Raw genomic sequence first — 24,640 nt, 5'->3', positions numbered from 1 at the left:
GTGTATGTGTGCGCATGTGTATGTGTGCTTCTTTCTGGTTTCTCTCTGTCTCTCACTCGGCTGTCTGACTCTGTGTGCATGTGTTGTGTGTGTGTGTGTGTGTGTGTGTTTCCCTCTGTGTCTCACTTGGTTCCATCTGTCTTTGTCTCTGTGTCTTTGTCTTCAGACTAAACATTTTACTAGAAATAGCCCTTATCACTAACTTCTCCCATATTCTCTTTTTCCTGTGTGCACACCAGTATTGGGGCTTAAACAAATTATCTGGATGCTGTCCTTTAACTGTTTTGCTCAAGGCTAGTGCTCTGTCACTTGAGCCACAGCTCTACTTCCAGATTTTTTGCTGATTAACTATAGTCAAGGGACTCTTGGACTTTGCTGCCAAGGCTGGCTTCTAGCTGCCATCCTCAGATCTCAGCCTCCTGAGTAGCTAGGATTATGGACAGGAGCCACCATCACTCAGTACTCTCCCCTTTTTTTGTAATCCCCCCCCTTTTTTTTTTAAGAATCAGACTCAGGCAGCAGGTGACACTGGAGAATGGATGTAATTGCATCTCAAGGTAAACACACACAGAGCTCAGACAGGGGCCCTATGGCAGGAAAGTGGAAGGAATGATTGGGTCACAAACAGTACCCCTACCCTATTTCTGGCTCTTTAGTCTTCCTCAATGACTCTGGACCAACATTGTCTCCTCAGTAAAGAGCATTATAGTAAATTTGGTTTATAGTACAGCTGTATTCAAGAGCAGGAGAGCTAGGTAATCGGATGAGGGATGGGGCAAGGCACAGAGGAAAAGATGTGGTCTGAGTAGCTAGGACTCCTATGACTGCCTCAGTTTCTCCACAGCAGCATCAATGTCACCCCCTGTAGCAATGAGGGCCTGGAGATTGGCTTCAGAATTCAGAAAGCCCATGGCCCTCAGCTGTTCAAGTTGTACCCGGAAGTGAGCTTCAGGTTGCAGCTGCTGAGGACTGGTGGTAGATAAGGCTTGGAACATCTGGAGGAAGGGAGAGGAATGAAGACCTTGCTCTGCAGACCCCTGTGCTGGGGACACCTGAGGATCTGGGGCTGGGTGGGGATCCTGAGATATAAGGATATCTTCTCTAGACTCTGTACCTCCTGCTGCACCACCAAGTCCTACGAGCCAAGGCATGAACCAGAGTAAGAGGCGAGGTGATTCGGTAGCCAGGACCTGCAGACCCTGCTCGATCTGCAGCAGGGCTTGCATGGCCCGAGGGTTTTCCATGGCTGCCTGAAGGTGCAGTAGTAATGGAAGCTGTTGGTGAATCTCATCCTGCAACTGTGGGACCTGATTCATGCCAGCTGTCCTCAGAGATCTTGGGTAACCCGATGAAGACAGCCAGGGAGATTCAGGGACTCTAGGAATGGCAGTCATAGGGGAAGATGGTGAAGGAACAAACGGGGACCTATTGGCAGAGTCTCCAGACACCAGATCTGGCAAGCTAGGGCTGTGGCCAGGACAGTCCTCCCCTATGCCATTTTGGCCTCCACCCTGTCCTGCATTGCTCTCTGGGGGGTACCTCCGGAAAGATGGGCAGGTGGACTTGCCCTTGACCGCTACTGACTCTGTGGGAAGAGGCTGTCCTGAGCCAGGTTCCTGGGGTGACGGTGACACTGGGGGACCTCTGGTAACTGGTGGTGGTAGTTGTCTTTGGATGGGGTTGGAGGAAGATGCAGACCCCTGAAGATAGGACCCCAGGGATGGGCCTGTCTCATGTAATTGCTGGAAATAATCAAACAGCCCTATATTACCCAGAAAGTTTGGAACCCTATTTCTAATTTCAGATGTCTCTTGGTCCTCAGGCTGCCTTCCTTGCCTACCACCTGAGCCTCCTCTGTACATGGAAGTCCAGGGGTTGGGGAGAGGATCACAGTTCTCTGTCCTTGAAGGTTGACTGCTACTGGGGGTGGCAGTTGCACTGGCGGTAGCAAAAGGGTTGCCACCAAACTGCTCCTGGACTGCATTCAGCATTGGGTCCATAATATCTGTGTACATGGTGCGAAGCACATTGTAGCCACCTGGGATGCTCTCCAGGTTACTGAGTGCCCGATCCTGGCTACGCATCATCTCTTGCATCATGGCCGGGTTACGTAGAAACTCCAGCGTCTGGCGCATGATTTCAGGGTTGTTGAGAATATGCCCAATCTCAGGGTTGTGCTGAATCAGCTGCTGTATATGAGGGTTGTCCAGAACCAACTGGCGCACCAGGCCCGTGTTGGAGAGCAGGCCTTGGATGAAGGGGTCATCAATGAGCTGAGCCACAAACTCGGGCACTGATACATGCTGCCACATCAGTGAGTTCGGCTGGTCAGGAAAGCTACCAGAGGTCAGGCCCAGCCCATTGAGGCCTGTGAGGACACCTAAGCTGAAGGTGGGTGGCCCATCTGTTGGGTAAATAGAGGTTGGCTGAGCGAGTGACCCAGGACTTGGGCCTGGGGCAGGGACTACAGCTGGTGGGCATTCTGTGCCAATGGTACGGCGCTGCATCTTGATGACCAGGTGAACGGTGAGACCATCTTGTACTCCACACTGTGCCAATGAGTCCGAGTCCTTGAGGATTTTTCCAGCAAAGATTAGGACCAGCTGATCGGGATGGGCCTTAAAGCGCTGTGAGATCTCTTGCTTCAGCTGCCAGATGGTGCATGTGTCAGTAACTGAGAAATCTTCCTTGTCCTTGGGTGTCTTCACTGTCACCTTGATGAGGTGAGGATCCTGGGCTGGCGCTGAGCTGTCCTGTGGCAGAGCCTCTCCACTTTTGGCCATGATGGGCAACAGAAGGCCCAGATCTGTGGGGACACAGCTGGGGAGGGGGGATGGGGATGGGAGACTGATGAGATCAACCCTTGGGGCAGTGGTTAAGAGCAGGGAAAATTGAGCACGAAGAGCGTCTTGACTCTTGGGGCTGGGAAAGCTATCAGGCTCACACGGAGGAGGCCACGCAGGTCCTAGGACAGGTTGTTTAGAGGTGTATGATGGGATTCAGAGATGTGGGGATCATGGGAGGAAAACCTGGGGCTAGGGACTTCAGTTGATGAATGAGGAGGCAAAGGTACAAAGAATGGTCTAATCCTGGGGATACGTACCAGTCAGCTGTGGCCCCGTCCTTCCTCTTATGCAGGGCTCCAAACCGCCCTCATCTTGCTGCACAGCCACCCCTTAGGCCTTCTGGGCCGGAATCCCCTCCATCAAGTCGCCTCTGTGACCTCAGGCCTGACATCACAGCCTCCTTCAATGGATTCTGGAAATGCCTGCAAGGTGTTCTGGATCCCTGGGAACTCCTACCCCTATTCCGTTCCCTGTTCCTCAACTGTCTTCTTTACAGAAGACAATTGGGCTGAACATTCCTCAGGCTAAGAGGCCTGACCCAGCTCCGGTGGTATATGGAGAGAGATACTGGGGTTGGATAGCTACACAAAGCTGCTTGAGGTTCGTGTCTCCATTAATAACTGAGTTCAGCTCCTTCTTGTTTTAGAGTTTTCTTCTGACATCCTGTGTTCCTAGTTTCTGCTTTGTCTTGGGGATTTGTTATTGTTGTTGTCATTTGTTATTGTTGTCATTGTCATCGTCGGTCCTGAGGCTTGAACTCACAGCCTGGGTGCTGTCCCTGAGCTTTTGTGCTCAGGCCTATCACTCTAGCACTTTGAGCCACAGCTCCACTTGATTTCTAGTGGGGAATTAGAGAAAAGAGTCTCAAGGACTTTCCTGTCCAGGCTACCTTTGAACTAGGAGCCTCAAATCTCAGCTTCCTGTGTCCCTATTTTCTGCCTCAGTGAACATTAACCATAGATCTCTTTCTATAAGCACAGGGAAACAGGCTTTTATGATATGGAAATATTTGTGCTTACAAAAGAGGGGGTGGTAGGTACGGGGCTGGCCCAACCCAATTCCTGAAGTGAGAAACTGGTTTTCACAATCTTTACAAAGCCACCTTCTGTGATTTCTCATTAACATGGTACCTTAGGATCCTTCTTTTTTTAATTAACAAAAAAAAAAAAACCATGAAAAAGCAGTTTAGGAATACAATGCATTTTGATCAGTGAAGTAAAACAGATCGAGAGTTACACAGGTTACCTGGATTCCTTCATTTGTGTCCAACGTATCCATAAATGCAGAGTAAACACTTGGGATGGAGTGAATTGCCTTTAGTTTAATATACCAGGAGGTGATACATTTATTCTGGGTGGGGCCAATAGGGTAAACAAAGAGGAAGAGGGCAAAATACAGTCAAGAATTCATTGCATATACCGCAAATTCAAAAACAAATTTAAAAAGGAAGGGAAGGAGTGGGTGGAAAGAGGTGAGAATGTTGAAGGAGGTGACATAGGTAAAGATGTATGAATCTTTATATGTTTTCAAAATATTGATTTGCTGATGAATAGAATTTGGGGGATCAGAGAGGGGTCAAGGATGACAATATGTTTGGCTTTCAAAAAATACTATTCCTGCTTGTATATCACCTTCATAATAACAATAAAAAACTAAAACATAAATTTTCCAATTAAAAAAACTATGCCCGTGGGCTGGGAGTTTGGCCTAGTGGTAGAGTGCTTGCCTAGCATGCACGAAGACCCGGGTTCAATTCCTTGGTACCACATATATAGAAAAAAGTCAGAAGTGGTGCTGAGGCTCAAGTGGTAGAGCTCTAGCCTTGAGAAAGTCCAAGGATATGGCTCAGGGAATATGATGAGGGGTGGGGGTGGGGGCGAGGGAAATAGGGACCAAGACCTGAGAAAGGATATCAATGTATGTGAATTAATGCACCTTCTATCTGGCAAATATAATGTAACTCTTCTATTAATTACAATAAAAATATATGAAAAAAATTATAATGCCAGAAAATAAGCAAGTTGCTAAGCAGAAAATTAAATGTTCTCGAACACACACACACACACACACACACACACACACACACACACACAAAATGTCTGCTTTATATAAAAAAATGCAAAAAACAGAAAAGAAGAATGAATTGAATTTGACAAAGGAGAGAGTAAACAACTGCATCAATTTATGCTGATGGGAAGGTAGAATGAGGACTGAGAATTAACCATGGCATTAAATGAGAGAGTAAAAGAATCCCTTAAGACCAGCTTTGGAACACAATGGCTGAGAGAGAGAACCTAACTGGAACGTGTTTAAGAGCAAGTGAGCTGAAAAACAAGTGGCTAAAATAGTATGGTGAATGAGAAAGTAGATGTTAAGTGGAATACAGCTTAAACATGTGGGCATGTGTGTTTCTGCTTTACTTTTTTTAATATTTAGTATATTTTCAATGTTTTTGAATATTTTATTATATTTAAGTAATTGTACAAAGAAGTCACCATTCACCAAAGCAGTTCAGGAATACAGTGCATCTTGATCAACCACCTGTTTCAACATTCTCACCCACCCTGCCTCAGTGACCTCCTTACATATCTTAATTTTAGGCTATGTGTTGACTTTTTGCCATTTAAAAATGCAGTTTCTATATAGATGCATTTTGATATGTGTCATCACTTCAACCTCTTCATCCTTTGATCGCAGCAATCCAATGAGGAGAAACAAATGATAGAGGAGAAAAAGGATAAAGGGGAAGAAAGCTCAGGGTTATGGCTCAGTGGTAGAATATTTGTATAGCATGGTCCTAGGTTAATCCTTAATTAAAAATAAGTAAGCAATTTGGATTATGTTATAAAAACTAAATCCCAGTGATTGTATATAGAGATTCCCTTCTTGAACACTTGTTTGTTAAACTTGTCGGTTGAAATATGATGTAAAAATCAATGTTAATAAAGTCTTTAATAAAATTAAAAAATAAATAAATAAGCTAAGTCCCTGAGTAAATAGAGGTAGGGAGCAAATGCCTAAATCAGGGGCTTGATGACTTATGAACATGAGTTTATTCATTAGAACAGAATCTGGGGCAAGTAGATAAGGTACAGATGTTAACCAGTTGGCCATTTGGAAGCGAACCCTTGCAGAAGTCCCTTTACTTTCTTTAACCTGTTAAAAATAGGCAAAGAAAAATCACCTACTAAGATATAAAATAGAAAAGAGGGCACCAAAGATTTGAGAATGGTAAAGATAGAAAATGGCCCTCTCCAAGAATAAGACAGTGAATTGACCAGATCAGTAAAATGTCATATGTGTTACCACACCTATAGCAATTCTATATCACTTGTTAATTTATTAGAAATATGGGGCCCTACTCTAGACTGACTGAATAAAACATCCTTGGAATGCAGCTCAGTAAGCTACACTGCCGGCCAGTGACTGGTGTGGATTCGGCTGAGAGTGGATGGCTGGATATACTCAGAATTAATAGACCAACCAAGTCATTGGGGAATCAAGTTCAGTAAAATCATTGGACATATCTGTGGGCTCTTCTCTGCCTACAAAGAGACTCAGCAGGGTTGACTATGATCATGATAATTTTATAGATACTATGCAGAAGGATTCCTGAATAGATTGTGGAACAGCCTCAAGCAGCAGCAAGATGGGAGGCATGGGTGAGAATGTTGGCAGGGGTGACATTGATAATGATATATTACTGTGTTAGAAGATAAGTCCTCTGTGCAACTACATAAAGATAATAATAAAAAAAAAAAGAAGGAGCAAGATGAATGAACCACAGAGATTTAAAGAAAGCAGCCGCTGCTCTGGAGCAACAATACCCTCAGTGGACAGACACCTGCTATTGCAAACCGGGAAGGGAAGCTTTGGAAAGATTTTTATGTACATAGGGATTTTTGCTGCTGCTGAGTTATAAGCTCCAAATAGTAAAAATGGAAGGTTGGAGAATAATAGTAAGGATGAGTGGAAAATCAAAGGATTGTCACAGCATAAAAGAAAAGGACGAAAATAAAATTACACTGTGCTGAGAGTGGTCACGCACGCCTGTAATCTAAGCATAAATGACACGAAGGCAGGAAGGAGAACTGTGAGTCAGAGGCCAGCCTTGCCTGTAGAGTGAGACCAGAAAAAACTTGTCCAGGAAGAACAAATACATGGATAATTTTGGCTTTAAGTGGATCAAAAAGGTACAAGACTTAGAGAAATAAACATCTGTGATCATAGCCTTCTTGACTTACCTTTATGGCAAATTGTGGTGGTGCCACAGTTTCTATGATAGCTTGTCAGAAGCAGTGGGCTCTTTTGGTACTGAGCATGTTCTTCACTTGTGAACTGGCAATGTCAAGGATGGAAAAGGTGGTGTGAAGAATACATAAATCTTTGTGTATTTCCTTGCGTCCAAAACCTATTTCTCGCTATTTCTACCTAAGTCCCAGACATTACCATCCCTTGACTGCTCTGCTGCAAAACCCCCCTCACCTGGTTTCCTGGTTTCTCTGGTCCTCCATTACCATAGTCTATTCTTTACCCAGCAGCCAAACTGAAAGATTGAATTACAGTACCCCATTCTACCACACAAAACCTGCTGGCACCTGATTTTATTTCAGATTATATTGTTTGTTTATAAGGTTTAGAATTTTTAAGGTACAATGATTTGATGATTTAAGGATCTCATTTTCCTTTACAACTAAAAGCATAAAATGAAGTGGATATTAATTTTAATAAAATTATACAATAAATTTCATAATTACATTAGAAGTTCCATACAAATGTAAAGATGCAAAGAGCAGCCAAGGAAGAACATCAGAAGACAATGTGATTTCTATGAATATAAACATGGAAAAAGGGCTAGATAGCAATTGTTTACATCTGTAATCTTAGCTTCTCAGTGGTTGAGATGTGAGCATTACAGCTCAAAGCCAGCCTGGGCAAGTAAGTCCTTCAGACTCTCATCTTTGAATAACCAGCAAAATGCTGGAAGTGGAGATATGGCTCAAATCATCGACCACCAGCCTTGACAAAACAAAATCTAAGAGCAGAAAGCCCTGAATTCAAACCCCCAAACACACACACACACACACACACACACACACACACACACACACACACACACACAGAGAGAGAAAGAGAGAAATACCTAAGAGTTGTACAGAGAGCAAAGAGAAGAACCACAGAAAGAGGTTACTTAATCCTGAGATTTTGTTCTCAGGAAGTTTTCTGATCTTGTGATATATTTGAATGCCTGTAATTAATGTGTGGCACAGAAGGCAAAATCCTCACCAAACCTACAAAGTTCTGCACTGTCTCTCTGATCCCCTGCCCTTTCTTGTGTGTTTTACTTCCACTTCCTCATTATTCTTCAAACACCATGAGGGAAACCCCAATCTTGGTGAATTTTTGACTCTCATGCAGCTTTCTCTCCCCTTCCTGCAGGAACTGCACATGGAGAGCCCATGGCCTTCTGATTTCAGCTCAAATATCACTTTTTTCAAAGACGTCTGATAACTTGAATTAGAATAATTTATCCCAGTTCATTTTTCTTGATGGCACTGATCACTACCTACTACATTTTTATTGTATTTTATTGTAGGGATAACATATAGAGGGGTTACAGTTACATTCTCCAGGTAGTGGGTAAATTATTTTTCGAACATTGATATCCCTTTTCATATTTTTGTCCCCCTTTACCTTCCCTCACCCCTTTCCAACCATTTTGTTTTTCCCCTTCCCTTCCCTATCTCAAATAAACAAACCTATATACAATATACCAGGTAACAAAGTCAGATACAGTAACCACATGAGATTAACTATAAGGGGAAAAATACCTAATACATTCATAACTTAATTTGAACACTAATCCATATCTGCACAAAGGAAATGTCTCCCAAATAAAAGGTCTTTGTTTAGTCACAATTCTTTCTTCAGTGATTGAAAGGATGTTGACTTATTAAACAGGGTCTCAAGCTCATGAAGTTAATTGGTTCTATAGTCTGCTGAGATACACTGAGGTGAAAACAGAAGTGGGGCCTTGGCCTTGGTGGACAAGACAAGCTGCAGACATAAGACACAAAGGGCATGGATGGAGCACCTACCTAGGAATGCAAGAATCTGAGTTCAAACCTTAGGACTACCAAAAACATTATACACATTATATATATGCATCGTGTTTATATATACATACATATGTATACATGGTTTGTGTGTATATGTGTATTTGTGTATATATAAACATGTGTGTATATGTGTGTGCGTGTATATATACATACACACACACAAACTGGTGCCATGTAAGGCTGAGTTTGACTAAGATATTCAGTGAAAGAGGCAGTAGCTGCATTTCTGCATTTAACCTATCAAAGTCTCATAATCATGTCAGTGACAATAAGAGACTTTGCTTCTGTGTATTTAAGACCTAGTCAATATATTCATTCTCGCCCTGCTAAAACATTAGGTCATTCTTTGACTTTCAAACAAGGTAGATTTGAGTAAATTATGAAGAAATATCAATATTTACACCTAAATTTATGGGTCTCTATAGCAATCCTCTTCTGACTTCCACACATAGGTCTGTTTCTGAGTCTCTAGATATTTATGTGTATCTGTGCATATGTACTTGTTCTTAAATATGTGAGTATTCTACATGTAACTATTGTTCTTTTTTTTGCTGTTAATGTGTGTGTGTGTGTAAAAGTTAAGAATAATTTGCACATTCAACTACATTTCTGCAAAAGAAACAAAGCCAAACCTCAGGTGAGGACAAGTAGCCATTTTATTGACAGATTTTCCAGCCATGATCAGTGGTCTAATAATTAAATGAGAAAGCATTGGTTAGTTTCTCCTGTCCCAGGACTTCTGGACAGAAGTGTTGGGGAAGATGGAAACAGCAGATGAGATGATCAAATGAGTCAGCAGGCAGGTAGAAAACAAACAGATGGGTGTGGTGGTTAGAATCCCTGGGACCTCTTGAGTTGACGAATAGCAGCGTTGGTGTCACCCTTGTTAGCAATAAGTGCCTGTAGGTTGGCCTGGTGATTCACAAACCCCATGGCCTGGAGAGTTTCCATCTGCTTTTTGAAATGATTCTCAGGTCCTTGTAGAGGATGGGAAGGGTCTCCGGAGAGGGACTGTAGACTGTGCAGGGTTGCTCCAGGTCTGGTGCAGCACTCGGCCTTCTTGGGCTCAGCCATCTCTGGCACATTCCAAGGCCAGGGCACTGTGTCTGGGTAGCTACAGCTAGGAGCAGGAAGCCAACCCAGGCCCCATAGGTAAGGTGCAACCCAGGGCAAAAGAATAGGAGTCTCTGTGGCCAACAGCTGGAGACCTTGCTCAATCTGTAATATGGCTTGTGATGCTTTAGGGTTCGCTAGAGCTATGAGCAGATCTGAAGTCTGGGACTGTTGCAGAAATATGGGCAGCTGCTGCCTCCAGAGTTCACTCAGCTGGGGCATACTCAAGAACAGCATCATCTGAGCAGCCAGGTGAGGGTGGTTCATAAGCAGCTGAATCATGCCTCCTGTAATATGGGTTTTGGTCTGTTCATCCAGTAACTGGAGCCCCTGCAACTTCTGATCTAGGTCCTCTAGAGAGATGGAGGCATTTGTGACCTCTTCCTGGGGCTTGTGAGTGATGGTTATGCTCGATATAGATGGTATCCCGACAGAATGCTGAATAGCACCAGCCTGGCTTTGACCCTCGAGTGTGCCAGTATTCACTCTAGAAGCACAATGGATCTTGCTGGCATTGGCCTTGGTTGAGGCGACTGAAGATACACCACAAGGATTCGTATTTTTGACTGGTATCATAGGGTCTCGTTGTTCCTGGAGTGGCTGAGGTGGTAAGGGTATTGACTGGCTAGGTTCCTGCACTTGTTGTGCTGGGACAGCTGTAAAAGAGTTATCTCTGAAAGGATCTTGTATGCCGTTAACCATTTGGTTATGGAAATAAGCGTACGTGGGACCCAGGGCATCGATCCTATTTGGAATGATCTCTGAGTCCAGATAGGGTAGTGGGTTGAGTGGAGGCTCCAGGTTCTGGGCAGGTTGCTGAAGCTGCCTTATCTCTTGCATCATCGCCAGGTTCCGAGCCAGCTCAAGAGTCTGACCTAAGACCTCAGAATTGTCAAGGAGATGGGAGATTTCTGGGTTCTGCTGCATCAACAGATGCATGTCTGGATGACCCAAGACAAGCTGCTGTATGAACTCGGTATTGGACAGAAGCTGCTGGATGCTGGGATTCGCCAGAACCTGTGTGAGATACTGTGAACTATTTGCTTCCAGATTCTGCACCTTGGATGCGTTGGGCTCCACAGGGAGAGCTGGCTGTACTGGGGCTTGACTCACAGCAGCAGGTTGGCACACTCCACTGCTGTTTTCTTTGGTGTTTCTGTCCTGGTGGCAGGCCTCCTTGGTCAGCAGATTCTGAGGGACATTGGCCGGGGATCTGGAGCCATTCTTGGACTTGATGACCAGGTGGATGGTGTGGCCATCTGCAATGCCCCTCTGGCTCAGTGTTTCCTGGTCTTTGAGAAGGCGGCCCATGAAGACTAATACTATTTGATCCGTTCTGCAATTGAAGTGAGCTGACAGCTTCTCCTTGAGCTGCTTTATGGAGGTGTTGTCAGCTAAGGTGAAGTCTTTCAGTTTACCTGCTGTATTCACTTTCACTCGGGAGACACTTGGACCAATTTTCCTGATGGCCGGCAAAACAGGAGGCCCGATCTGGGGCACCCTGGGCGTGCGAAGGGCAGCATGCGGCGTGACCCCCCCTACTGGACAGGCCGATGGCAAGCAGGTAGAAGCAGGGGCAGAGGGGTGAGGGGGGACAATTGTTCCTGTGGGCCTTCGTTTTCTTGTTGCCATGGAAAGGGATGAGTGACCCCAGGCTGGGGGTCAGGAATTTGTGGTGGTGTCCCCTCACCCCCAGTTTTCCAGATGTGGCCCTGCTAAGGCCTGTGGTGGCTACTGATTCATACTCGACATAGGATGGACTAAGTGCTGACCTTCTCTCCTCTTGCCCCGCCCCACCCAAGTGCACTGCATGTTCAGAAAGGGGATATTGTGATGTCAACTCAAGCCTCATAGTACATCAGGACAAGCCAGGGAGGGAGACAGATTTGGGAGGAGGTGGAAGTTTCAATGAGAAAATATGACTGCTTTTCAGTAGCCAAAAATAATCAGAAACCAGATCTCTTTTGTTTTTAATGTGGGATCTGTGTTGCTGTAGGGTGCCAAGCATAGGCACCTTGTAGAGTTGGCAAACCTACTGTAGAAAAGGTTGGATTGCTGGGCACTGGTGGCTCAAACCTGTGATCCTCAGCAAGCTGAGATCTGAGAATCAGGGTTCAAAGACAGCCTGGGCAGGAAAGTCCTGTGACTCTTATCTCCGATTAACCACCAAAAAAGGGAAAAGGAAAAGAAAAAAGAAGGAGGGAAGGAAGGAAGGAAGAAAGGAAGGAAGGAAGGAAGGAAGGAAGAAAAGAAAGAAAAGAAAAGAAAGAAAGAAAGAAAGAAAGAAAGAAAGAAAGAAAGAAAGAAAGAAAGAAAAAGACAGTAGTCTGGAAGGGAAAAAAAGCTCAAGAAGCTCAAGAACAATGCTCAGATTGAGTTCAAGCTCTAAGAGTAGCATGTGCCCACACATGTGCATGCACACACATGCATACACACACACACAAAAAAAAAACCACTCTTCTGAGAGTACAAATGGGGTCTGTGCCACAGAGTGAAGTTGATTGGTTTTGCTTGTGGTCTGGAAAAGGTAAGGAATAAAAAAGAAATAAGAACGAAAGGTCTTATGTGGAAACCAAGGTCGTGAAAACATGACCTCTGGGTCTAGATTGTGGGATGGGATTCTAGATTTCTTTGAGAGTGTAGTAGGTTCAAGATTTCCACTTCAGGAAGCAGAATCATGGATGCCTAGGAAAGTTCCCGGTAAGGAAACCCCAAACTAAAGATGAGAGAGCTGTTAATCGTGTGTGTGTGTGTGTGTGTGTGTGTGTGTGTGTGTGTGTGTGTGTCTGTGTGTGTGTCTGTGTGTGTGTGTGTGCCCATACTAGGGTTTACACTCAGGGCACTCCTGCTTGGCTTTTTCTGCATACAGCTAATACAACTTAAATACCTCCAACAACAGCTTTTTGCTAGTTAACTAGAGTTAACTAGAGAGAAGAGACTTCTTTCTTTCTTTTTTTTTTAAGTCCTAAGCCTTGAACTCATGACCTGAGCACTGCCCTTGTACTTACTCAAGGCTAGAACACTACCACTTGAGCCACTGCACCACTTCTGGCTTTTTTTCTATGAATGTGGTACCAAGGAATTGAAACTAGGTCCTCATGAATGCTAGGCAAGCACTCTACCATTAGACCAAACTCCCAGCCCTCAATGATTCTTAACCTCCTGAGTACCAAGGATAACAGGTATGAGCCACCAGAGCCATTTCACAAATAGTGTGGTGTTTTCTGCATGCCATCCTAACAGAACATTCAGAGTGTTTGCCTTTATGTGAAATCGTTAAGGGGAAGAGAATCATACAAATCAAGAGGTAGCAGTGGCAGTGTTAGTAGTATCACAGTATGGAGGGGACGAACAGAAGCAAGAAACTACAAAGTCAGATTGCCAATGACTTGAAAACTTGAAACAAGTGTTTGAGTGATGGGAAGCTGATGAATTATTAATGGTATGTTAAATTATCTATGTTGATGTTTGTATGAAGATGGGAGAATTGTATTTGATGGTTGTTAGTTTGGTTTCGTTTTTGTTTTTTCACAGTCCCGGGGCTTGAACTAAGGGACTAGGCTCTGCTCCTGAGCCTCTCTGAAGGCTAGCACTCTACCACTTGAGCCACAGCACCACTTCCAGCTTTTTCTGTTTATGTGGTATTGAGGAATCCAACCCAGAGCTTCATGCATGCTAGACAAGTATGCTACCACTAAGCCACTGAATTGTATGTACCAGAAGGAGGCACTGTTTCAGTGGGTATAGATTTGCAAATGCATGTCACATCAAAGCATGTGCTCTATGTGACTGAAAGGACTTTGGTTCCTTATATATTTCATTTACCTGCCATTTTTGTTTTATTTTTAGTGCCAATCCTGGGGCTTGAACTTAGGGTCTAGGTGCTGTCCTTGAGCTTCTTTTGCTCAAGGCTAGCACTGTACCATTTGAATCACAGTGCCACTTCCAGCTTTTTTCTGAGTAGTTTGTTGAAGGTCAGAGTCTCTGGTCCTTTACTACCTGGGCTAGCTTTGAACCATGATTGTTAACAAGATCTCAGCCTCTGAGTAGCTAGGATTGTATGTATGAGCACCAGCATCCAGTTCCCCTGTCTTCTTATGGGCAAGAAGCCCTATGCAGATAGAAAAGGGGCATGAAAAAAGTTTAAACCTCTATGCTTGCAGAAGAAGAAAAACAACAACAAAAGTTGAAGCAGTTTAATAGGATACTTTCTGCAATCAAACCTTGGATTGTTTATTGAACATGTCTGGATCACCTTCCTTCCAGCCCAGTTCATATCAGATGCTACTCATACACCCCTGCCTACTAGTAACTACTAGTTACTCATTTCTTAAGAAAGAATTTGGGCTTACACACTTCCTTCTGCGGTGTTCAAAGTAGATACTAATTGCAAACAATAAAGTATGGGTCTTCAGACCAAGCTGATCTCCAGGAATCCCACAGGAAAGTGAGGCACTCGAAGGGAACCTCATACCCCATGCTAGTGGATCAACTTTTACAGAGCTTCTGCACTGGACTCAGAAGCTCTCAACTTGTCACCGAATTTGTGTAGCCATGATCCTAAAATCCTAGAAAACACATTGGCAGCCTTAAACGAAAGAACATGAGATGCCAAAGTATCAGAAAGAAAGGGGAACATTTCCCTAGCTAATTTAATCCTTTGGGTACTGGATAATTTCTTCTCCCACCCCCTGGGCTGGGTACATAACTTTATATTTCTCAATCAAATCCTCACAGATGAGTATTACAGAGAACCTTAATAAGAAGAACCTTACATAAGAAGCTGACTAGATAGAATCAATATCCCTCAATCATGAAGGTCAATGGCCATTTGCAAGAGTGACCCTTCTAGAAACGATTAAAAGGACACACTTCTCACACTGCCCTGTCCCAGCCCTGATGTGTCAGCCCTGGAGGGCTAATTGAGTCTGATAGATTTTTGAGGAGCATGAACCCTAGACAGCCTTTTGGCTGGTGTTCCTATGGGTAGCCGGGACTTAGTAGTCAGAAAGGTAAGGTCATAAGTGATTAGGAAGCCATCATTGTACACATAGAGCTTGTGGTCCCACGGGCAATAATTGATGCCACGCAGCGTTTCCAACATCTTGTCCAACAGGATGCTGAGGGTGTGTTCCTGCCCCGTGGCAGTATCAAATGCATAGAAGATCTCCTCCTGACGAGTGCTCAGTGAGCGCAAGGCATACAACACCCCACAAGCCATAAAGGCCCCTGACAAGGCTGGCTTGTACTGGCTGGTGTGCCAGGTTTTCTCTACTTCTAGAGTGCTGTCATTGAGACGACTTATCACAAGATTGCCTTTGCTCTGCTCCGTGGCATAGAGCACCCACAGTCCTTTCTCATCGCCAGAAAAATCAAAGTCCGTCCAAGGCACGCCAGCATAGGAGAAGCGGTTATCATAGGTGGCGCCAGGCAATGGGCGCCTCAGCACCAGGGTGTTGGAGGACAGGTCTACCCTGGCCATGTCATTGGTGCCGTAGTAGTTAAAATACATGAAGTTGTTGTACACTGTATTGCCACTGCCATCACCATAGCCCATCTTCCACTGCTTGTAGTTCTTCAGGAGCATCAAGTCATCGTAGGATTTGTATAGCCGATACAAGTCGAAGTACCTAAGCCAACACACACACATACACACACACATTAAAATTATTAACCACACAAAGCAGGATAATTGAAGTGCTATAAAAATAGATGGTTCAAATCATCCAGAAACAAGGACATACTAAATCCACTAGCACAACAATGTTCATTGCAGCACTATTTACCATAGCAAAGATATGGAACCAACCCACATGTCCCTCAGTTGATGAGTGGATCAACAAGATGTGGTATTTATACATCATGGAATTCTATGCTGCTGTCAGAAAGAACATCACCCCATTTGTAAGGAAATGGAAAGACTTAGGAAAAATCCTATTAAGTGAAGTAAGCCAGACTCAAAGGAACATAGGCTCAATGGTTTCCCTCATTTGTCATAATCAGTAGAAACCTTGGGCTCTCCTAGCAGAGATTTACAGTAGAACAAAACCTTGATACATAAGGCCATATAGTATGACGCTAAAATGAAAGGACCTCCAGGATATAGAAACAAAAGCCATATAATGAGTGATTGTTGTTCTTAATGTACTATGTTATCTCTCATGTCTTTTGCTGTCCCTTGGTTATCTCATATTGTTACAGTATTTCACCTGGTTATCTGATATATTGTATATATGCGTAATTGGCTATTTGAAATAGGATAGTGAAGGGGGAGGACAAAATGAGGGGCAGGGATGGGGGAAGGGAAATGGGCACCAAGACCAGAAAAAGGGTTTGTGAAGCAATGAACCTTCTATCTGGGGAATATAATGTAACCCTTCTATTAATTACAATAAAAAATATATGGAAAAAATGAAAAAAATTGATGGTTCATTAATATGTATCTATGACATACAAACCCTCAGCCTAATTTTAATTATGTTGTAAAATCTAAGTGCCAGTGATTTTATATAGGGTCCCTTCTTGAATACTTGTTTGTTAAACATGTCATTTGAAATATGATATAAAATCAATGTTAATAAATTTTTAATAAAAATAAAAAATGGACAGTTCTATATGCCCTTTAAAAACAAGAACTTTAGGGGTTAGGGGTTTGGCCTAATGGTAGAGTGCTTGTCTAGCGTGAATGAAGACCCAGGTTCAATTCCTCGGTACCACATACATAGAAAAAAGCCAGAAGTGGTGGTGTGGCTCAAGTGATAGAGCTCTAGCCTTGAGAAAACCAAGGACAGTGCTCAGGTACTGAGTTCAAGCCCCAGGACTGGCAAAAAAAAAAACTTTAAAAAAAGACACAATTCAGTTTTAATGTCACTGCTTTTTAACCACTATATATTGCAAGAAAATAGTTGTGGAAATAATAGTAACAGGGGATGGTGGCACCATTCTATTGATAGAATGCCTCCCTAGTAAAAATGAGACCCTGAGTTCAAATCTCAGTCTGACCATCGAAAATAAAAACAATGTAAAAAAATATATCAATAGGGCCAGGAGTTTGTCCTAGTGGTAGAATGCTTGCCTAGCATGCACAAAGACCAGGGTTCATTTCCTCAGTACCACATACATAGAAAAAAAAAAAAAAAGCCAAAAGTGGTGCTGTGGCTCAAGTGGTAGAGCTCTACCCTTGAGAAAACTCAAGGACAGGGCTCAGGCCCTGAGTTCAAGGCCTGGCAAAAAAAAATACCAAAAGCTGCAATGTCTGTTGGGCCTTATATGTAATTAATTTTTTAAAATGTAATAAAGATTTTATTCTTACAGACAATGGTCTAGATCTCAGAGAGGTTAAGTATTCTTTTGGGGGGGCGGGGGGTAGTGTGTATGCCAGTCCTGAGGCTTGAACTCATGTCCTGGGAACTCTTCTTGAACTTTTTTGTCCAACACTAGTGCTCTGCCACATGAGCCACTGTTCCACTTTCAGCTTTTGGTTGTTTTGTTGTTGTTGTTGTTGTTTTTGATAGTTTGAGATAAGAGTCTCATGGACTTTCCAGTCCAGATTTGTGGCTTCAAACGACAGTTCTCAGAGCTTATTCACCTGATTGCTAGGAATACAGGCAGTGGAGCCCTACATTATTTTCTTTTCTTAATACTGTGTGTTTGTGAAGTTTTAAATTAATAACTGCAACTTTGAAAGAATTCAGAGGGCAAAGGTATATTGATGTGCTTCATATTCTACAGAGTGTTTGCAGGAATTGTGCATTATTACCACAAATATTAACCTTTTTTGAGATGAGCTTCATTTCAGACTCTTGACAGCCTGGTTCTACCCACCGTACTCCCTCCTTCCTATGACCTTTTGCTCAAAGGAATCCATCCCATACTATCATGGAAACACTGTAAAGTACTCCTACTTTTCTAGCCAGGTTGGAATTGAAGGGTGGCTTGTCAATTCACTAAATCATTCAGCCATTCTTTTAACCAACAAATATTTGTCAGCACCTGTTATGTTCATCTAGACTTTCCGATTTCATGCACTCTTCCCATAGATTGAATATCCTCACTTCACAGATGGCAGGTCCTTTTCCCTTGACTTGAGTGAGAATCAAACTTAAATCAACTCCAAGTTTCAAAATAAGCGAGGGTTGTTGTCTAAACATCTTATCAGTAGGAAGTTAGGTTGTTCAGGGCAAAGTGATAGGATTAAACTAGAGACTAAAATCAACCCTGTCTCATAATATTTAAAATTTTCAAATGGGGTATTTAGGAGAAACTTGAGGCCCTCTAGGCTTATCCCACAAGAAGAATGTTAGGAAGAGACCTATTAGGTTAGATTGGCCTTAGGAACATGCTTAAAATGGGGAGAGGAATTGGGGATGTGCTACAAAGGCTAGGGCAAGGGAGGACACGTGGAATGGATCTGGATACAAAAAATATAATGTCATCTAGAACTCACCTGCCATCCGCACGCAGAGGGGCTACCCAGTAAAGAGAAGAGGCTGGTTTGGCTGCTGAGTCTCTGCCCCAGGAACCTGCCTTGTATGTAAAGCCCCTCCAATTGAGCTTCAACACAAGGGGTCTGCCAACTTTCTGGAGTCCTCCATGGGCACAAGAACCTTCAGGGGAGAGCAAGCAAGGTCTGAGCATGTTACAAAACACACAAGCCACAGCAAGCAGAGTGTGAAGTCTAATAAGGTACATTAGAGAGATATCCAGGCATATGAGTGCATACAAAAGTATATAAACAAAGTGCATGCACAGGGATGAGTGTGTATGTTTATGAAATGCTCTTATGTCTTCTACGTGAGACTATGCCAGCTAGAGTGTGCATTTCTCAGTGACACATGAACCAAAGAAATTAAAGATGAATTCCCATCTAAGACCTTTATTGCCCTCCCAGGTGACTGTGGTCAATCCTGTGCTTACCCAGGCCGTGGGGAAATTCTGTCGGTGAACTCACCCGGTGGCAGGGGAGGACCAGCATCTCTGGAGGCCTGTCCTTGCTCCTTTTCCCTCTCACACTGGCTTAGCTGGCCTTCCAGGACATCCACTTCCTGTTGGAGAGCACTGGTGCTGTGCTGTTCCGAGTCAGCCAGGAGCCTCAGGGTGAGGCTGGCATTCATCACCTAAGGAAAAGAGATGCGGGTGAGATGAGCATCCTAGCATCTTCTATACACGTGGCCTGAGGATGTATCGACTAGGTGAGGTAAACTAGGACAGGACACGGAGAAAGGCAGGAGGAAGGGTTCTTTTTATCTATCCTCCTACCTTTTCTTGGAGTTGGTGGAGAAGGTCTGCAGCCCCGAGAACTCCTCCTCGCTCAGACTTAAGCTGGGTTGCCAAATGCCGCGCTCCTTCTAGCTCCCTTTGTAGTAGGTTGAAGGCTGGGATCTCAGAGTGGGAAGGAGCAGCGCTCGGATTCCTGAACTCAGGGATGAGGCTCGTTTCCAGGGCCTGGTTGTCTTGCTCTTCAATGACATGTGCATAGTCACTGGCCTGGGTGCAAGAGGGTGGACAGGCAGTCCTCCACAGGTCCTCATGGCTCTTCCCATCCATCCAGACCCTCCCAGCACCTCACAAGCTACACAGCAGTCTCATATTCTCCACTTTAGCGGTTTTATTTCCAATGGCCCTTGAGGTGAGACCCCATTTCATTATTGATTACATTTATATGCCTTTGTTTTCACTAAAGAAAAAATCTAATATTCATACCATCCTTTTTACAAACCTTCCTATCCTCTTTCCACTTCTCTAGAGTGCACTCTCTCCCTCCCTCCCTCCCTCCCTCCCAACCTCTCTCTCCCTCCCTCCCTCCCTCCCTCCCTCCCTCTCTCTCTCTCTCTCTCTCTCTCTCTCTCTCTCTCTCTCTCTCTCTCTCTCTCTCTCTCTCTCTCTCTCTCTCTCTCTCTCTCTTCTCCAGACTGGAAGAATAAATGGCTATAAGCCATCAGATTTCTCCAGCAGCTCAACAAGTGAAGATATGCTAAACTACTGCCCTCTTTGTAATACTGATGTGACATTTTCTGTTCCCTTGTTACAGGAGAAGCTCCAAGCTTGCCTGCATGGAGCTCGCCTTCCACACAGTGCACTGATTTTAGCTCTTCGGCTCAGACCCATTCCTGCCACCTTTCCTTCAACTACCCCACTTTCCCACTTTGCAATGTTTGATTGATCTATATTTATGCCTAAATTCACCTTTTTTAAATCTCCCAATGGACTCATACCCTTAATTGTACAAAGCATTTCTATCTTTCATAATTCTTTTCTTGTTGCTATTACCATTGGGAATCTTAAAAAAAAAAAAAGTACCTAATTTTGCACACACACCAATCCTAAGGATTCATCTCAAAGTGTTTCCTTTAGCCTCTGCTTTACTAACAAGATCTGTTCTTATGTTAGGTCTAATCAAGCTGTGCTCAGCTGACACCTGGCCCCATCCCCAGACTGAACCCCCAGTTGCAACACTTACCCTGGACGCCTGTTGCTCATACTTGCCTGCAAGCTTCTGCACTGAACTTCGCAGCTGCTCCAATTGCTGCAGTAGGATGGAATTGTTGGGCAGATGGACCACACAGTGGCATGTGCCATTCTCATCCTTCAAACTTGACACACTTCTCACCAGCTGCAAAAGCATGGCCAGAGGGACACTAAGATAAAAGGATACATGCTAGACCACAACATACTATTTGCAAATATAAGGCAAAAGAAGAGACACATCCTGATCTGGAGTACAAGAAAGGGGTTCTTTTTCCACAGGATTTTGAACTATTTTTCTCTGTGTTAACCGTTTGAGTTAATTTCCTTTGAATGTCCCAGAATTGAAGCTTTAGTCTCCCTTTGGCTCCTATATACTGGGCCACTCTCACCTGACCTCATCTGATCTGGTTGTAGTTCACATAGTGAAAGCAACTTTTCCTTCAAAGCTGGCCTGCAGAGAAGTGTTTGGGGACATGCCTAAGGATCTTTACTTCCCTACGGTGTCCTCGCTCTAGGAATATGGCAAATTCCTGCAAATGCATCTGAACTTGAAGGAAGTAGGTACACAGAGTTCCTAACCAGAAATCCAAGAAATAATGACAGCCTAATGATTTAGCATACTCTGACGTAAATATTTATGATCCAAAAAATAACATGACATAAGATGAGTTGAAATCCATATTTTGGGGGCATGCTGCTACTGAATTCAGGGCTCAGTGCTGCCCCTTAGCTTTTTTTGCTCAACATCGATACTCTACCATTTGAGCTATACAGCTACCTCCAGGTTTCAGTGGTTAATTGGCAATAGGAGTGTTATTGTCTTTTCTACCTGGGTTGGTTTCAAAATGTGATCCTCACATCTCAGTTTCCTGAAGTATCTAGTATTATAGCATCCAGCCTAGTTTGGTTCCAGACATTACACAAATTCATCCTTCTGTGTCCTGTGTCTTCAGGTGAATACTGGTGGAAATCATACCCTTACTAGTTTACTTTGAGGAAGAAAGAGGAGAAAAAGGGAGAGGAAGAGGGAGAAAGGGAAGGAAGAGGAGAAGTGGGAGAGAAAGAAAGGGGAAGAATGAAAGAAGGAAGGAAGGAAGGAAAAAGATTCATAAATTCATAAATTACTTGAACTTGTGGCTGTTTACCTATGATAAAGTCATCTAATAGTTATAGTATTCTAAGTGTATTTCTAGAATCCCATTCTGAAGCTAAATGAGCCAACACTAGCTTAAAAACTTTCTGATTTTTAAACCAGCTGGAATTAATTTCCACATAAAATCATCAGGAATTCAATATGTGGCCTCTGCATTTCTCTGAAAAATTCCCTTTTCCTACTCCCATAGCTTTTCTGGCCCTGGCATCCTTAACTCACTCTGAATATGTCTTTCGCCTGAAACTTCTCAATACTTTGGATTTGGGTGAAGCAAAGATTCTATCATGTATAATGGCTACCCTCTGTTCCTGTATTTTTAACCTGGGCAGAAAATACAACTTTATAAATGAGTAAGGTGAATAGCCCAGAGCTCTTTGTTCTAGTGTCTTTCCCCTTGAGTTCTCTCCATGGCACAATCCCTGAACCAGCCAAGAGAAATAGCAGAAAAAATACTATCCCGTCCTCCTTCTTCCTCTGATTCTCTGTACTATTACTCTCACTGAGGACCTGGGATTACTTGCACAGGATCAAAATGGAGAAGGAAGGTAGCTAAATCACAGAACCATTTTCCCCAACCTGATAGCAATCCCTCCACCCTCTGCCTGTACCTGAGGCTGGCCTCGGAGGACCAAAGACAGCCACAGTAGCGTGCGCAGAGTTAGAGAAGGCTGCATCTTGTCCAGGTGCAAGAGTCGAACAAGCCCTTGAGGATCCTCTGGGCTTTTATTTCTACTGCAAATATTTGAATCTCTGTAGGAGGGGACACTGCTTTCAACATATGAAAGAGCTGAGAACCTGAGAAGTGGGGAGGGTCTAGAGAGGTGAAGGGGATTGTGTGTGACAAGCTAGTGCCTCCAAACATGAGGTGATGTCCTTTTATCACTACAAAAATAGGGTCATCTTCATCCATGCCCAGGCCCCTCTTCCAGCTTGCCAAGCCCTCCTATGCAAACAGATTAAGGCAAACCTGAGACATCTTGGGATGAGTTCCTGTCAAGAGGGATTATGGATTTTCCTTCCACTTTAAGGAAAGAAAGAGTGGAGAAGGAAATGCGATCTTGCCTGCTCTGATAATTTAGAGGACAGAGGCTTAACTGTATGTTTTTGGATAAGGGCCACAGCATATAGCTGGGGGCCCCACCCCAGCAGTACTATACTGGATTGCTCTGCCAGGCAGCTTCCCTCACCCCCTAACCCTTTTCCTCCTCCACGACCCTAGCTACTCTATCCAGTTACCCAAATACTCCTCAACCACCTCTAATTTGGATGCCCACAGCCTCCACTACTTGTTCTTTAAGTCCTGGTCTAGTAGTTTATACTCTGTATTAAGAGACACAAATTCTCTGGCCTCAAGAGTTTATTTCCTGCAGTATGGAGGTTCCTCAAAAGACTAAACATGGAGCTCCTCTGTGATCCAGCAATCCCACTCCTGGGCATTGACTCAAATGATAACAAACAAGGCAACACTAAAGCTACCAGAACAACTATGTTCATTACAGCATTATTTATCATAGTTAATATACAGAACCAACCCAGATGCCCCTCAGTAGATGAATGGATTAAGAAAATATATAATACACAATGGAATTCAGAAAGAGTGACATCACACCCTATTCACAAGGAACTGGCAAGACTTGGGGAAAAATCATATTCAGTGCCAGTAAACAAGACCCAAAGAAGCATAGGCGCCACAGTTTCCTTCATTTGTAATAATTAGTGTATGTGTATGATACTCCTAACAGAGAATCACAGTAGCTCAATAGCTATGTACATATGACCATATAAAATGAAGCTAATCAAAATTAACTCCAAGATTTGGAAACAAGAGATTTTATTTTATCTTTTTTTTTTTACTTTTTTAAAAATTGTATTTTATTGTCAGGGTGATGTATATAGGGGTTACAGTTACATTCCTCAGGTAGTAGGTACATCACTTCTTGAACATTGATACCCCTTCCCATGTTTTATTTTTTCTCCCAATTTCCTTCCCCCTACTCCCTCCCAATCATCTTGTTTTTCTATTTCCTTTCTCTATTTATTTTGTCTTTTTTGGTTTTGTTTTTCTTTTAATGTACTATATGAAGTTATTTTTTTCTTTCTCCCTCCCCCCTTTCTCTTTGGTATATCACCTGTGTGATGGTTCTTTTATCTTAATATCTGATTTGGGAAAAGGAAGGGAATAACAAAGTAGTGAAACAAAGGATAAAAGGTGAAACCAATGCAGCCACAATACTCATAATACACTATTTTGGAAATGAACTTTACAACTGAAGGGGAGGAAATCGGGGGGGGGGGGCAAAGTAGGAGAAAAATGAGGGGAGGTAACAATGTTCGACAATAAATGCACTTATTACCTTACTTATGTAACTATAACCCCTCTATACATCACCTTTACAATAAAATAAAACATTTTTTAAAAAGAGTTTATTCCTGAGGCCTAGACAAAAAAACTTACCACCCAGTGTTCTTAGTTCTGGCTACCCTAAATCACTCTCTCCTTCTGTGCCATGTCACTTGAGTACTTACCAGGCAGGAAGAAGTGCATGAGGGATATCCGATGTCCTGTCAACTTGTGTCTCATTTATTTCTTATTAAAATGTATGTCACGGGGCCGGGAGTTTGGCCTAGTGGTTAAAGTGCTTGCCTAGCATGCATGAAGACCCGGGTTCGATTCCTCAGTACCACATACATAGAAAAAAAGCCGGAAGTGGTGCTGAGGCTAAAGTGGTAGAGCTCTAGCCTTGAGAAAGTCCAAGGACAGTGCTCAGGCCCTGAGCTCAAGCCCAGGACTGGCAAAAAAAAAAAAAATGTATGTCACTTCATTTTTCTACTGTTTAGTCTCTGTAGCACTACCATGGTACCATGGTACTTCCCTACCTCTCCTTGTCTCCCTGACTTCAGATACTTGTGGCCATTTAACATAAAGGCCCTCTGCTTACTTG

At 43.4% G+C, this 24,640-nt stretch overlaps 3 protein-coding genes across 3 annotated transcripts; all 3 read right to left on the bottom strand.

The window, feature by feature from the left end:
- Positions 1-523: 523 nt before the first annotated feature.
- Positions 524-3,457, bottom strand: Ubqln3 (ubiquilin 3). Its single transcript, XM_090348290.1, has 2 exons — positions 3,104-3,457; positions 524-2,820 (listed from the first exon to the last, which is right to left on the bottom strand). The coding sequence occupies exon 2, from the start codon at positions 2,781-2,783 to the stop codon at positions 819-821; it is 1,965 nt and encodes a 654-aa protein (XP_090204416.1). The 5' UTR covers positions 2,784-2,820; positions 3,104-3,457; the 3' UTR covers positions 524-818.
- Positions 3,458-9,603: 6,146 nt separating this feature from the next.
- On the bottom strand, positions 9,604-11,864 carry Ubqlnl (ubiquilin like). The gene has a single exon (XM_090348289.1). It carries the CDS (start codon positions 11,708-11,710, stop codon positions 9,797-9,799), a length of 1,914 nt encoding a protein of 637 aa, XP_090204415.1. The 5' UTR covers positions 11,711-11,864; the 3' UTR covers positions 9,604-9,796.
- Positions 11,865-14,996: 3,132 nt separating this feature from the next.
- Positions 14,997-22,372, bottom strand: LOC150053339 (olfactomedin-4-like). Its single transcript, XM_090349039.1, has 6 exons — positions 22,307-22,372; positions 20,538-20,690; positions 19,337-19,564; positions 19,029-19,194; positions 18,525-18,684; positions 14,997-15,708 (listed from the first exon to the last, which is right to left on the bottom strand). Exons 1-6 carry the CDS (start codon positions 22,370-22,372, stop codon positions 14,997-14,999), a joined length of 1,485 nt encoding a protein of 494 aa, XP_090205165.1.
- Positions 22,373-24,640: the final 2,268 nt, after the last annotated feature.

The sequence above is a fragment of the Megascapheus bottae genome, chromosome 16 (genome assembly GCF_031878675.1).
Source record: "Megascapheus bottae isolate mThoBot1 chromosome 16, mThoBot2.hap1, whole genome shotgun sequence".
Taxonomy (NCBI): Eukaryota; Metazoa; Chordata; class Mammalia; order Rodentia; family Geomyidae; genus Megascapheus; species Megascapheus bottae.
This window is presented reverse-complemented; position numbering and strand designations above follow the sequence as displayed.